Source organism: Salmo salar, unplaced genomic scaffold (genome assembly GCF_965601325.2).
Source record: "Salmo salar unplaced genomic scaffold, fSalSal1 ptg000615l, whole genome shotgun sequence".
NCBI lineage: Eukaryota > Metazoa > Chordata > Actinopteri > Salmoniformes > Salmonidae > Salmo > Salmo salar.
In genome coordinates, this window is record NW_027675441.1 from 759,794 (window position 1) to 775,076 (window position 15,283).

Sequence of the window (15,283 nt, forward strand, 5' to 3'; positions counted from 1 at the left end):
TTGAGGAACTATTCTCATTTGCAATTGATTTTGATTAGACTTTGTTTACTTGCTTTTTGATGTGAAGAAAAAAATTACTGTTATTGTTTGTTAAACACTTAGTGTACAAACCCTCATTGTCAGGCTGATGGAAAAGCTAGCCAAGGAGCATTTTACTGGTTGAAGTGTTTTTTAAGTATAAAGCAGTTGATTTGCGACAATAACACAAACATATTAAGCAGGAGATTCAAGCGAGCCTTACAATTATAATCCAAAAGTAATGTGAAATGCACTCATAAGCAACCTGCAAATGGAGGCTATTTTTGCTGTCAGCCTATGAGAACTCCCCTGAGTTTTCCCCCACGGTGGTGAATTAGTAAATAGACACAGAGCTTAATGTGAGTTTCCTTGAGTAGCACTCCTGATCTTGTGCTAAAATCTTTGCTCACCATTTTTGCTCCATGCAGATATACTACATCCATAACTAGTGGTTTCCTCATTACCAGATATACTACATCCGTAACTAGTGGTTTCCTTATTACCAGATATACTACATCCATAACTAGTGGTTTCCTCATTACCAGATATACTACATCCATAACTAGTGGTTTCCTCATTACCAGATATACTACATCCATAACTAGTGGTTTCCTCATTACCAGATATACTACATCCATAACTAGTGGTTTCCTCATTACCAGATATACTACATCCATAACTAGTGGTTTCCTCATTACCAGATATACTACATCCATAACTAGTGGTTTCCTCATTACCAGATATACTACATCCATAACTAGTGGTTTCCTCATTACCAGATATACTACATCCATAACTAGTGGTTTCCTCATTAGCAGATATACTACATCCATAACTAGTGGTTTCCTCATTACCAGATATACTACATCCATAACTAGCCGTTTCCTCATTAGCAGGGATGAGTTTCTGCAACCAAATTGTGTGCTTTGCCCTCGTGCCGCAATTTTAGCAAACACAGAATGGGGCCTATATTGGAGACCAAAGTCGTCTGGCACATTGCTTAGGGTTTCAACAACTTTAATAATTTCTTTCTAGCCTACAATCATCGGTTTTACTACTAATGTGAAAACAAGACTAAAGATGACTATTCTTGCTCATTTTAAGACAATTGTTAAATCATTTTAACATTCATTACAGATGTCAGTTGTTGTACATCATGGCTACACTGTTGGCATCACCTTATACAGTGGATTACTGCTGTTGTGGGCCTTAAACCATCTGTCTGACTTTGTTGTTCACACAGGAGAGAGACGGGACTATCGTGGATCCTCTGGGGAGCCTCAACAACCTCATGATGCTGACGAGGCAGAGAAGAGTCTCTCCACATCAGAACTCCTCAAGAAACACCAGCAGAGACCCACAGGGAAGAGAACTCACTGCTGCTCTGACTGTGGGAAGAGATTCACCTCCTCATCAGGCATTAAAATTCATCAGAGAATCCACACAGGAGAGAAACCTTATAGCTGTACTCAATGTGGGAAGAGTTTTGTTTCATCTACTGGTCTGACAGTACACCAGAGAATCCACACAGGAGAGAAACCTTATAGCTGTACTCAATGTGGGAAGAGTTTTGTTTCATCTACTGGTCTGACAGTACACCAGAGAACACACACAGGAGAGAAGTCTTTTAGCTGTGATCAATGTGGGAAGAGTGTTACTACGTATAGAAATCTTACTCTACACCAGAGAATCCACACAGGAGAGAAACCGTATAGCTGTGATCAATGTGGGAATTGTTTTGCTAGATCTAGCAGTCTGATTCGACACCAGAGAATACACACAGGAGAGAAAGTTTATAGCTGTAATCAATGTGGGAAGAGTTTTGTTTCATCTGGCGATCTGACAGTACACCAGAGAATACACACTGGACCGAAATCTTATAGCTGTACTCAATGTGGGAAGAGTTTTAGTCATTCAACCAGCCTGATATCACACCAGAGAATACACACAGGAGAGAAATCTTTTAGCTGTACTCAATGTGGGAAGAGTTTTACTCAGCTAAGAAACCTGATATCACACCAGAGAACACACACAGGAGAGAAAGCGTATAGCTGTGATCAATGTGGGAATATTTTTGCTAGATCTAGCAGTCTGATTCGACACCAGAGAATACACACAGGAGAGAAACTTTATAGCTGTACTCAATGTGGGAAGAGTTTAAGTCATTCAAGCAGCCTGATATCACACCGGAGAACACACACAGGAGAGAAACCGTATAGTTGTACTCAATGTGGGAAGAGTTTTAGTCATTCAACCAGCCTGATATCACACCAGAGAACACACACAGGAGAGAAACCGTATAGCTGTACTCAATGTGGGAAGAGTTTTAGTCATTCAACCAGCCTGATATCACACCAGAGAACACACACAGGAGAGAAACCATATAGCTGTACTCAATGTGGGAAGAGTTTTAGTCATTCAACCAGCCTGATAGCACACCAGAGAACACACACATGAGAGAACTCATAGCTGTAATCAATGTTGGAAGAGTTTTGTTTCATCTACTGGTCTGACAGTACACCAGAGAACACACACAGGAGAGAAAACGTATAGCTCTAATCGATGTGGGAAGAGTTTTACTAAGTCAAACAGCCTGGTACAACACAGAGAACACACACAGGAGAGAAATCTCAAAGCAGATCTCAGATCAAATATCAGAAAATACATACATGAAGGAGTTGTTTCATGATATCAATGAATTAATGGCACAATGTAGAATGTTAACATTGTTGTAGGAGATTTTAATAATTTCACAATGTAGAAGCATAAATGTTTGCCCCTTTATCAATTGATTTCAACAGGATTTGGATATTAGCCTCAGGGGAAAATCCAGGCTCTGAATTGAACGTTTTTTTTGGTGTGTTTAGTTGTGTTACACTTACCACGTTGGTGACCCACTTGAATCAAAATGCAACACTTCAAAATGTAGCTAGCTGTTTTCTACAAATTCTCCTCTAACCAGGGATGTACACATGTTACGGATACAGGTATCCTGTGTGTGTATCCAGTATGTGTGTTTCTTTTCTTTCCTTCTCCCCTCACAGGTGACAATCATCACTCCCCAATCAGTCATCAATCAGTCCCCAATCAGAAGACACCTGCTCCCCTTTCCTCACCCAATCACAGCCCCTTTCCCTTGGTTTAAAAACCCCAGTCTCTAGCTCATTATCACTCTGTGTTCAATCTCTCTCTGTGAGATCAAGCTTTGTGTCATTCTTTCAATCTCTCTTTGTATGCCTCTCTCTCCCATCTCTTTTGTTTTTCTTTCACCCCACATGTCCGGTACCTGTGAGTATTGTTTTGTTTGACTTGTTTGTTTGGTGGGAAAAGGGGGTAAGAAGACCAGTCGCCCAACATTACCCGTAGGAAAACAGTGTCTAAATACACTAGTTAGAACTGGGCGGACCACCCCCTGTATTTTTGGTTAGTTAGCTAGCTGTTGTTGAAATAGGCTAGTCTAGCTTAGGGGTGGTTTTGGATTATTGTTTCTTTGCTTGGGTCCCGCTCAGCCCCCCCCCCCCCCCCCCCTTACCATGTGTTTATACAATAAACCTTTAGTGTTTGACGGTAGATTTCAGTTGTCTATGGTTTTTGTTCTCACTGTTACTTTTCACTATTATAATTTGCATGATTTATTTACATTTACATCATTTAGCAGATGCTCTTATCCAGAGCGACTTACAGTAGTGAATGCATACATTTCATACATTATTTTTATTTTTTTCTCCCCCCGTGCTGACCCCCCGTGGGAATCGAACCCACAACCCTGGTGTTGCAAACACCATGCTCTACCAACTGAGCCACAGGGTCTCAGTTCCATCTCCCCTAGACTGCAGGGCCAAAGGGATTCGTAACAACACATTATTCCTAGATTCCGTGTGGTTTTTGAGCTGTTAGTTTTAACAGGACGTGCAACCTCATCTCCCTTCTGTCACACAAATGATTTTAGCATGATATCGATCGAGTTATGACAAATAAGTGTTGTGTTCCTTTGTTTAGCGACCCCCTAAATTTAAATTCATCACTCCAAAATGTAGCTGACTGTCTTCTGCAGGTTGTCCTCTAACCAGTGAGGAAAAAGATATCTCCATTTCCATGTGTTTTTTGTTTTGTTGTGTTAGTTTCAAGAGCAGGTTCAACCTGATTTCCCCCCAAATGGATATAAGAGTTGTGTTTTGCGTTTAGCCAGTGCGTTGCTATGGATCTTTATTTATTTTGACTGCACGTTTTTCCGTATTGGAGATGAGTTTTGTTTGGGCTCGTTCCAAGGAGACGAGAGTTCTAGAAGCTAGTGGGATTTAGAAAGAGGAGAGTTCTAGAATCTAGTGAGTTTTAGGAAGACGAGTGTTCTAGAAGCTAGTGGGATTTAGGATTCTATAGAAAGAAAAAGGAGAAACAAATAATCCTATTGTATATTATTATTTAGAAATACGTGTTTTTTCTTGTTTTTAATTGTTGACAGCCAGTAGACACCATGTTTATATTGGTGAAGGTGAAGCATTGTAGTTGATTATCATGTGAAATGGAAGTTGTTTTCTGTTGGTGGTGAGCAAACTTGTCCATCAAAAATATAGGATATATTTGTTGTCTTAAGGTGTTACAGGCTTTGGTTTTTCCATTTATGTTTTGAGGTTGGACTTTAGCACGTCTAGCTCGTTAGCACGTACAGCTCGTTAGCGTAGACGCACTGATTGGTGTCACCTCAGTTAGTCAATGTGTTACACCTGTGCTGGCTTGTCCATCTCGTTATGGTTGAATATAACATCCAATTGTTAATATTGTAATCAATTAATTTTCCTTAGAATGCTCATTAGTCTTTCAGTTGTTATTCTTCTTTTTTTTTATCCTCTTATGTTTGTGGTAAATATTGCTGTTTATTTTCATTGTTTTTTTGTTTTCTTTTCCCTGTGAAGCCATTGTGTTTCATCCATGTCTGAAATATGCTGTATAAATAAAGCTTGATTTGAACATATAAAACTAATGAACCCAATGACTGACAATCAACAGACTTTTGCAAAACTAATGAACAAATATGTGCAAAAGCAACACGTATCTTGGTCCATCTTAGTATGAAAAACAGTATAAATTCAGTATATCTTCCACTATGTCAATATAGTGCTGGTATGTAAGTTTAGTATCACTTTTCAACCAACCCAGTTCATTTGTTGAAAATGAAAAATGTTGAAATCAACAATATGTTAAAGGATTCAACTACTGGAAACTGAAACAAACAATTGGATCAAACAGATCAATCCTACTGGACATTGGGTTTGATTCAGACCCTGCCAGCATGGCCAGAGATGTAACTTATAACCACAGAACCACCCCAGACCTTTCATGCCTAAAAACACCTAAGTATTAGATTTACTGCCATGGTCTAGTATGTCACTGCATCAGACACCATTCACAATGCTGGCTGAGGTACTAGTAAAACATGACATATTATTTCCTAACCATTCACAATGCTGGCTGAGGTACTAGTAAAACATGACATATTATTTCCTAACCATTCACAATGCTGGCTGAGGTACGAGTAAAACATGACATATTATTTCCTAACCATTCACAATGCTGGCTGAGGTATGAGTAAAACATGACGTATTATTTCCTAACCATTCACAATGCTGGCTGAGGTACGAGTAAAACATGACATATTATTTCCTAACCATTCACAATGCTGGCTGAGGTACGAGTAAAACATGACATATTATTTCCTAACCATTCACAATGCTGGCTGAGGTACGAGTAAAACATGACATATTATTTCCTAACCATTCACAATGCTGGCTGAGGTACTAGTAAAACATGACATATTATTTCCTAACCATTCACAATGCTGGCTGAGGTACGAGTAAAACATGACATATTATTTCCTAACCAGTCACAATGCTGGCTGAGGTACTAGTAAAACATGACATATTATTTCCTAACCATTCACAATGCTGGCTGAGGTACGAGTAAAACATGACATATTATTTCCTAATTGTAAAAAAAATCCCCACTGTTTAACCAGAACAACATGAGTTGTGTCCTTCAAAGTGTTAGTCCATAATCATATTCAGCTACTTAGATGTCATGTATTGTCATGTTCTCTATAATGACACATCACCACTGTAGATGTCATGTATTGTCATGTCATGTTCTCTATAATGAAACATCACCACTGTAGATGTCATGTATTGTTATGTCATGTTCTCTATAATGAAACATCACCACTGTAGATGTCATGTATTGTTATGTTATGTTCTCTATAATGAAACATCACCACTGTAGATGTCATGTATTGTTATGTCATGTTCTCTATAATGAAACATCACCACTGTAGATGTCATGTATTGTTATGTCATGTTCTCTATAATGAAACATCACCACTGTAGATGTCATGTATTGTCATGTCATGTTCTCTATAATGAAACATCACCACTGTAGATGTCATGTATTGTCATGTCATGTTCTCTATAATGAAACATCACCACTGTAGATGTCATGTATTGTCATGTCATGTTCTCTATAATGAAACATCACCACTGTAGATGTCATGTATTGTCATGTTCTCTATAATGAAACATCACCACTGTAGATGTCATGTATTGTTATGTCATGTTCTCTATAATGAAACATCACCACTGTAGATGTCATGTATTGTTATGTTATGTTCTCTATAATGAAACATCACCACTGTAGATGTCATGTATTGTTATGTTATGTTCTCTATAATGAAACATCACCACTGTAGATGTCATGTATTGTTATGTTCTCTATAATGACACATCACCACTGTAGATGTCATGTATTGTCATGTTATGTTCTCTATAATGAAACATCACCACTGTAGATGTCATGTATTGTCATGTTCTCTATAATGAAACATCACCACTGTAGATGTCATGTATTGTTATGTCATGTTCTCTATAATGACACATCACCACTGTAGATGTCATGTATTGTCATGTTATGTTCTCTATAATGAAACATCACCACTGTAGATGTCATGTATTGTCATGTTCTCTATAATGAAACATCACCACTGTAGATGTCATGTATTGTCATGTTATGTTCTCTATAATGAAACATCACCACTGTAGATGTCATGTATTGTTATGTTCTCTATAATGAAACATCACCACTGTAGATGTCATGTATTGTCATGTTATGTTCTCTATAATGAAACATCACCACTGTAGATGTCATGTATTGTTATGTTATGTTCTCTATAATGACACATCACCACTGTAGATGTCATGTATTGTCATGTTATGTTCTCTATAATGAAACATCACCACTGTAGATGTCATGTATTGTTATGTTCTCTATAATGAAACATCACCACTGTAGATGTCATGTATTGTTATGTCATGTTCTCTATAATGAAACATCACCACTGTAGATGTCATGTATTGTCATGTTATGTTCTCTATAATGAAACATCACCACTGTAGATGTCATGTATTGTCATGTTATGTTCTCTATAATGAAACATCACCACTGTAGATGTCATGTATTGTCATGTTATGTTCTCTATAATGAAACATCACCACTGTAGATGTCATGTATTGTCATGTTATGTTCTCTATAATGAAACATCACCACTGTAGATGTCATGTATTGTCATGTTATGTTCTCTATAATGAAACATCACCACTGTAGATGTCATGTATTGTCATGTTATGTTCTCTATAATGAAACATCACCACTGTAGATGTCATGTATTGTCATGTTATGTTCTCTATAATGAAACATCACCACTGTAGATGTCATGTATTGTTATGTTATGTTCTCTATAATGAAACATCACCACTGTAGATGTCATGTATTGTTATGTTCTCTATAATGAAACATCACCACTGTAGATGTCATGTATTGTTATGTTCTCTATAATGAAACATCACCACTGTAGATGTCATGTATTGTCATGTCATGTTCTCTATAATGAAACATCACCACTGTAGATGTCATGTATTGTTATGTTCTCTATAATGAAACATCACCACTGTAGATGTCATGTATTGTTATGTTCTCTATAATGACACATCACCACTGTAGATGTCATGTATTGTTATGTTCTCTATAATGAAACATCACCACTGTAGATGTCATGTATTGTTATGTTCTCTATAATGAAACATCACCACTGTAGATGTCATGTATTGTTATGTTCTCTATAATGAAACATCACCACTGTAGATGTCATGTATTGTTATGTTCTCTATAATGAAACATCACCACTGTAGATGTCATGTATTGTTATGTTCTCTATAATGACACATCACCACTGTAGATGTCATGTATTGTTATGTTCTCTATAATGAAACATCACCACTGTAGATGTCATGTATTGTTATGTTCTCTATAATGAAACATCACCACTGTAGATGTCATGTATTGTCATGTTATGTTCTCTATAATGAAACATCACCACTGTAGATGTCATGTATTGTTATGTTATGTTCTCTATAATGAAACATCACCACTGTAGATGTCATGTATTGTTATGTTCTCTATAATGAAACATCACCACTGTAGATGTCATGTATTGTTATGTCATGTTCTCTATAATGAAACATCACCACTGTAGATGTCATGTATTGTTATGTTATGTTCTCTATAATGAAACATCACCACTGTAGATGTCATGTATTGTCATGTTCTCTATAATGAAACATCACCAAGTGAAATAAAGTTGATCAGATATTCTTAATAGACATTACATAAAAAATGGTTGTTCAGAAATCATTAATTATCATGTTGCTCTGATGAAATGAACTAAATATTTCACAATCATTACCACTGCTGATATTCACAGAGAATAATTACAAGGATCATATTTCACAATCATTCCCACTGCTGATATTCACAGAGAATAATTACAAGGATCATATTTCACAATCATTACCACTGCTGATATTCACAGAGAATAATTACAAGGATCATATTTCACAATCATTCCCACTGCTGATATTCACAGAGAATAATTACAAGGATCATATTTCACAATCATTACCACTGCTGATATTCACAGAGAATAATTACAAGGATCATATTTCACAATCATTCCCACTGCTGATATTCACAGAGAATAATTACAAGGATCATATTTCACAATCATTACCACTGCTGATATTCACAGAGAATAATTACAAGGATCATATTTCACAATCATTACCACTGCTGATATTCACAGAGAATAATTACAAGGATCATATTTCACAATCATTCCCACTGCTGATATTCACAGAGAATAATTACAAGGATCATATTTCACAATCATTCCCACTGCTGATATTCACAGAGAATAATTACAAGGATCATATTTCACAATCATTACCACTGCTGATATTCACAGAGAATAATTACAAGGATCATATTTCACAATCATTCCCACTGCTGATATTCACAGAGAATAATTACAAGGATCATATTTCACAATCATTCCCACTGCTGATATTCACAGAGAATAGTTACAAGGATCATATTTCTCAGCTGCATTGACCTGCAGACATCAGACACCACCTCTCCCTTATGCACATGTGACTGAAATGGAACCAATCACAAAAATCCCTGACACAGCTTTGATGGCCCAATAAAAACGAAACTGCACGTTTCTGCCAGCCAATGGGATAATTCCAGTGCAGTACATGTGTAGAGGGGTAATTCCAATTCAGGAAGTTCCTACCGTTTAACTTTTTGTCTGAACATTATAATATACATTTTACTCAACTGCGTTACCCACTCCAGTCAGCAGATGGCGGTGTGGGAATTTAAGGTAATGCTGTTGGTGTGACGTATAATGTAGTGGACGGAACGCTTCGTTCAACAGCAACAACAGTTAGTCAGCCACCTCGGTAGCTTGCTAGACAAAATATCCAAACCAATAAAGCTCTTTAGATGCTTTCGTGTATATTAGCCACTGTGTTTTAAACCCACTTCTGTCGTCTAGTTAGTTATCCGATTTAATTTCATATTTACGGTGTTGTTGTTATTAGTCAGCTAGCGGGCTGGTTAAGTTAGCATTAGCTTAGCTAGCTAACATCCCCGACCATGAGTTCACTAAGCTACTCTCCTGCTAAAGAAGAGGCCTGCTGGACGGAGAAAGAAGCTCTTGTGAAAGAGGAGGAGGAAGAGAAAGATGTTACAATACAAAAACAAGTGGAGGGTGAGGCTGTTACAGTGAAAGAAGAAGAGAAAGACGTTACAGTGAAAGAAGAGGAAGATGCGTTCAGAGTGAAAGAGAAGGAGGATGTTACAGTAAAAGAAGAGGAGGAAGATGCAGTTTATGGAGTGGAAGAGGGGGAGATGACTGTCACATCGAAGAAGGAAGAAGAGGAGGAAACTGGATATCTGGGCCCGGTTTCCCAAAGGCATGTTAAGGCATCCAATGGTTCTAACGATGAACGGGCCCTGATTAACACTAGTAAGTACTGTCTTAAATACAGAGGCACAAACTCTGCAGTTGTTGAACTGATGTGTGGTGTTAAAGGGGAAATCTGCAATTGCTACATCCATATTGTGACTTTATAATTATTAATTTATAGCCATTGATTCTTGAAGAATATAACACATGCCTCATGAGCTTAGTTCAACTGTTGTACCCCATCAGAACCCCCAAAGAAACTTTTTTTACTCCAATGTTTAGAAACAATGTAATCAACACTGTATAGCCTCAACATGGTTAAAACTATAATGTTGATATCATGGATGGTCAGTCCTTGCATCCATAGGTCTGTCTATGAATTTGAGAGTAGTTACATTTCTCCAACCCCATAATCATCTTATTACCAAAACAGTGGTGGAATGACAGATTTGTTATTGTATGAACTGCAGATTGGTTGATTGATTGTGTGGCTTTTTTAAAGGGGCAACCTAGTTTTAAAACAGAAACAAAATGGCTGCCCAGAGACTTGGTTTGGTAAACAGCTGAGGGATGGGGGAAGGAGAAGTGTAACCACTCTCAAATTCATAGGGACCTCGTCAAGAAGTTCAGATAATCATGGCGTAACAGTTATAAGGTGTTGGCTTGACAGTCACTGGATCCAGGATTGAGTTCAGCTCAGGACTACCCCCTGAATTCACTACACTATAAATACAAAGACTGGCCATCCATGATGTCATAATGATAGTTTAACCAGGTTTCTAGGCTATATAGTATATTCTAGAATTCATCCATGATGTTATAATGATAGTTTACCCTGTTTGGGATAGGGGGCAGTATTTTCACGTCCGGATAAAAAACGTACCCGATTTAATCTGGTTACTACTCCTGCCCAGAAACTAGAATATGCATATAATTAGTAGATTTGGATAGAAAACACTCTAAAGTTTCTAAAACTGTTTGAATGGTGTCTGTGAGTATAACAGAACTCGTATGGCAGGCAAAAACCTGAGAAGATTCCATACAGGAAGGCCCTGTCTGATAATTTGTTGTCCTTCTGCATCTCTATCGACATTACAGCATCTGTGCTGTAACGTGACACTTTCTAAGGCTTCCATTTGCTCTCTAAAGCCACCAGAAAGTGGAATGGGGTGTCTGCTGTCTCTGGGCAAAGTACAGCAGCTCTGTTTGTGATCAGTCAGCCTGGGGACAGTGAGACTGAGATGCGCGTTCACGAGAATTCAATTTTTTTTTCTTTCAGCCTTTGAATGAATACAACGTTGCCCGGTTGTAATATTATCGCTATTTTACGAGAAAAGTAGCATAAAAATTGATTTTAAACAGCGTTTGATATGTCACAAAAACCAAAACCACAGCTAAATGCAGCACTAACCTTTGATGATCTTCATCAGATGACACTCCTAGGACATTATGTTATACAATACATGCATGTTTTGTTCAATCAAGTTCATATTTATATCAAAAACCAGCTTTTTACATTAGCATGTAAAAAGCCCATAGAGGTTAACTTCGGCGATGTCATTTTCAAAATAGCCTCCAACACTCTACTCAGCAAACTGGATGCAGTCTATCACAGTGCCATCCGTTTTGTCACCAATGCCCCATATACCACCCACCACTGCGACCTGTACGCTCTCGTCGGCTGGCCCTCGCTACATATTCGTCGCCAAACCCACTGGCTCCAGGTCATCTATAAGTCTTTGCTATGTAAAGCTCCGCCTTAACTCAGCTCACTGGTCACCATAGCAACACCCACCCATAGCACACGCTCCAGGAGGTATATCTCACTGGTCATCCCCAAAGCCAACACCTACTTTGGCCGCATTTCCTTCCAGTTCTCTGCTGCCAATGACTGGAACGAATTGCAAAAATCGCTGAAGTTGGAGACATATATCTCCCTCACTAACTTTAAGCATCAGCTATCTGATCAGCTTACCGATCGCTGCAGCTGTACACAGCCCATCTGTAAATAGCCCATCTGTAAATAGCCCATCCAACTGCCTACCTCATCCCCATGTTTTTATTTACTTTTTTGCTCTTTTGCACACCAGTATTTCTACTTGAACATCTATCACTCCAGTGTTAAATTGTAATTACTTCACTACTATGGTCTATTTATTGCCTTGCCTCCGTACTCCATTTGCACACACTGTATATAGATTTTTCTATTGTGTTATTGACTGTTCGTTTGTTTATCCAACGTGTAACTGTTGTTTGTGTCGCACTGCTTTGCTTTATCTTGGCCAGGTCACAGTTGTAAATGAGAACTTGTTCTCAACTGGCCTACCTGGTTAAATAAATAAATAAAATCTTAACTTTATTGACAACACCCAAATGGATACTGTCATTAACGCGGTTCTTCAATAATTACACATAATTCTTAATGCTTTAGCAAGCATTATATTAAACAGGACATTCAAATATCCTTACAATTTTAATCCAAGGTAGTGTGAAATGTACTCATAAGCAACCTGGTAATGGAGGTTACTTCCCTCAGTTTCCCCCATTCACATTCAGAATACATTGTGAAAAACTAAAATCTTTGCTCACCATTTTTGCTCCAGGCAGATATAGTACATCCATAACTATCGGTTTCCTCATTAGCAGGGAGGAGTTTCTGCAATCAAATTGCCCTCGTGCCGCAATTTTAGCAAACACAGAAAGGGGCCTATATTGGAGACCAAAAGTCGTCTGGCACACTGCTTAGAGTTTCAACAACATGAATAACTTATTTCTAGTCTACAATCTTAGGTGTTACTACTAATGTGAAAACAAGACAAAATATGACTATTCTTGCTCATTTTAAGACAATTGTAAAATAATTTTTACATTCATTACAGACGTCAATTGTTGTACATCATCATGGCTGCGCTGTTGGCATCACCTTTTACAGTGGATTACCGCTGTTGTGGGCCTTTAATCATCTGTCTGACTTTGTTGTTCACACAGGAGAGATACGGGACTATCGTGGATCCTCTGGGGAGCCTCAACAACCTCATGATGCTGAAGAGGCAGAGAAGAGTCTCTCCAGATCAGAACACCTCAAGAAACACCTGCAGAGATCCACAGGGAAGAGAACTCACTGCTGCTGTGGGAAGAGATTCACCTCATCAGGCATTAAAATTCATCAGAGAATCCACACAGGAGAGAAATCTTATAGCTGTGATCAATGTGGGAAGAGTTTTACTCAGTCAATCAGCCTGATATCACACCAGAGAACACACACAGGAGAGAAACCTTTTATCTGTGATCAATGTGGGAAGAGTTTTATTACATCTGGCTCTCTGACTTTACACCAGAGAACACACACAGGAGAGAAACCTTATATCTGTGATCAATGTGGGAAGAGTTATGTTTCATCTAGAGGTCTGACTGTACACCAGAGAACACACACAGGAGATAAACCTTATAGCTGTGATCAATGTGGGAAGAGTTTTGGTCAATCTAGCTATCTGCCAGTGCACCAGAGAACACACACAGGAGATAAATCTTATAGCTGTGCTCAATGTGGGGAGAGTTTTCTTACATCTGGCCATCTGATAGTACACCAGAGAACACACACAGGAGAGAAGCCTTATAGCTGTGATCAATGTGGGAAGAGCTTTGGTCAATCTAGCAGTCTGACAGTGCACCAGAGAACACACACAGGAGATAAACCTTATAGCTGTGGTCAATGTGGGAAGAGCTTTGGTCAATCTAGCAGTCTGACAATGCACCAGAGAATACACACAGGAGAGAAACCTCATAACCATTCCACTGTTCAGATTGTGGAAAAAGATAATCAACTTCACAGAATTTGAAGATGCACAAGAAAACACACACAGGAGAGAAAGCTTATAGCTGTGATCTGTGTAACAAGAGATACTTTGATAAAAGCTCTCTGATCAAACATCAGAAACTACATGAAGGAGTTGTTTCATGATATCAATGAAATAATGTCACAATGTAGAATGTTTTAACATTGTAGTAGGAGTATTTTAATGATGTCACAATGTAGAATGTTTTAACATTGTAGAAGGAGTATTTTAATGATGTCACAATGTAGAACCCTAAACGTTTGTCCCCTGTTCTATTGATTTCAACATGATATGGATATTAGCCTCAGGGGGAAAATCCAGGCTCTGAAATGGAAGAGTTACTATTTATGTGATTTAACAAAAAGTGACTAACAAAAAAAGGGTTGTGTTACACTTACCACAAAATGTATCTGGCTGTTTTCTACAAATTGGGACTAATGTACACATTAGTCCCATATATTTTTGAGCTGTTAGTTTTAACAGGACGTGCAACCTCATCTCCCTCCTGTCGTACATTTGATTTTAGCGATGAGTGATGACAAATAAGTGTTGTGTTCCTTTGTTTAGCGACCCCTACATTTAAATGCATCACTCCAAAATGTAGCTGACTGTCTTCTGCAGGTTGTCCTCTAATCAGTGAGGTAAAATATATCTCACATTTCCATGTGTTTTTTTGTTGTTGTGTTAGTTTCAACATCACATTCAACCTGATTTCCCCCCTAATCCATATCAGTGATTTATTGCTACTTGTCAAAACAACAGTGTTTCTGGTGCTTGTGCAGTTTAAAAGGAGCTTGTTTTAAAAAATACAAGTAATATGATTATTGTGGCAGATGTTTGTGTATGTATTACATTTTATGTTTTCAATAAATCACAAACTGTTTCTGCATATTGGTAATTGATTTGGACACGTTAAAACTGTGTTTTGACATTGGGCTATCCCACCTAGAAAAATGTAATTGAAAAGTCATTGAAAATAAGACTATGCAATCAAATATTTCATATTTACATGTCATGGAACATTTGGTAATGAAAATTATTCATGCAACCAACTGACAATTTCTGGGTACAATTATAT

General features: G+C 37.9%; 2 protein-coding genes across 2 annotated transcripts; both read left to right on the top strand.

Moving 5' to 3' along the window:
- The first annotated feature begins 1,155 nt into the window (after positions 1-1,155).
- LOC145876886 (uncharacterized) lies at positions 1,156-3,525 on the top strand. The gene has a single exon (XM_082972225.1). The coding sequence runs from the start codon at positions 1,156-1,158 to the stop codon at positions 2,473-2,475; it is 1,320 nt and encodes a 439-aa protein (XP_082828351.1). The 3' UTR covers positions 2,476-3,525.
- Positions 3,526-3,801: 276 nt separating this feature from the next.
- LOC145876887 (uncharacterized) lies at positions 3,802-15,196 on the top strand. Its single transcript, XM_082972226.1, has 2 exons — positions 3,802-3,868; positions 13,358-15,196. The coding sequence occupies exons 1-2, from the start codon at positions 3,802-3,804 to the stop codon at positions 14,206-14,208; spliced, it is 918 nt and encodes a 305-aa protein (XP_082828352.1). The 3' UTR covers positions 14,209-15,196.
- The last annotated feature ends 87 nt before the right edge of the window (positions 15,197-15,283 follow it).

Bases quoted from the DNA above. Each gene is read 5' to 3' on its own strand.
- LOC145876886 (XM_082972225.1), top strand. From the start codon at position 1,156: ATGTCAGTTGTTGTACATCATGGCTACACTGTTGGCATCACCTTATAC.
- LOC145876887 (XM_082972226.1), top strand. From the start codon at position 3,802: ATGCTCTACCAACTGAGCCACAGGGTCTCAGTTCCATCTCCCCTAGAC. The intron at 3,869-13,357 runs GTAACAACACAT...TTGTTCACACAG, and splicing joins CTGCAGGGCCAAAGGGATTC to GAGAGATACGGGACTATCGT.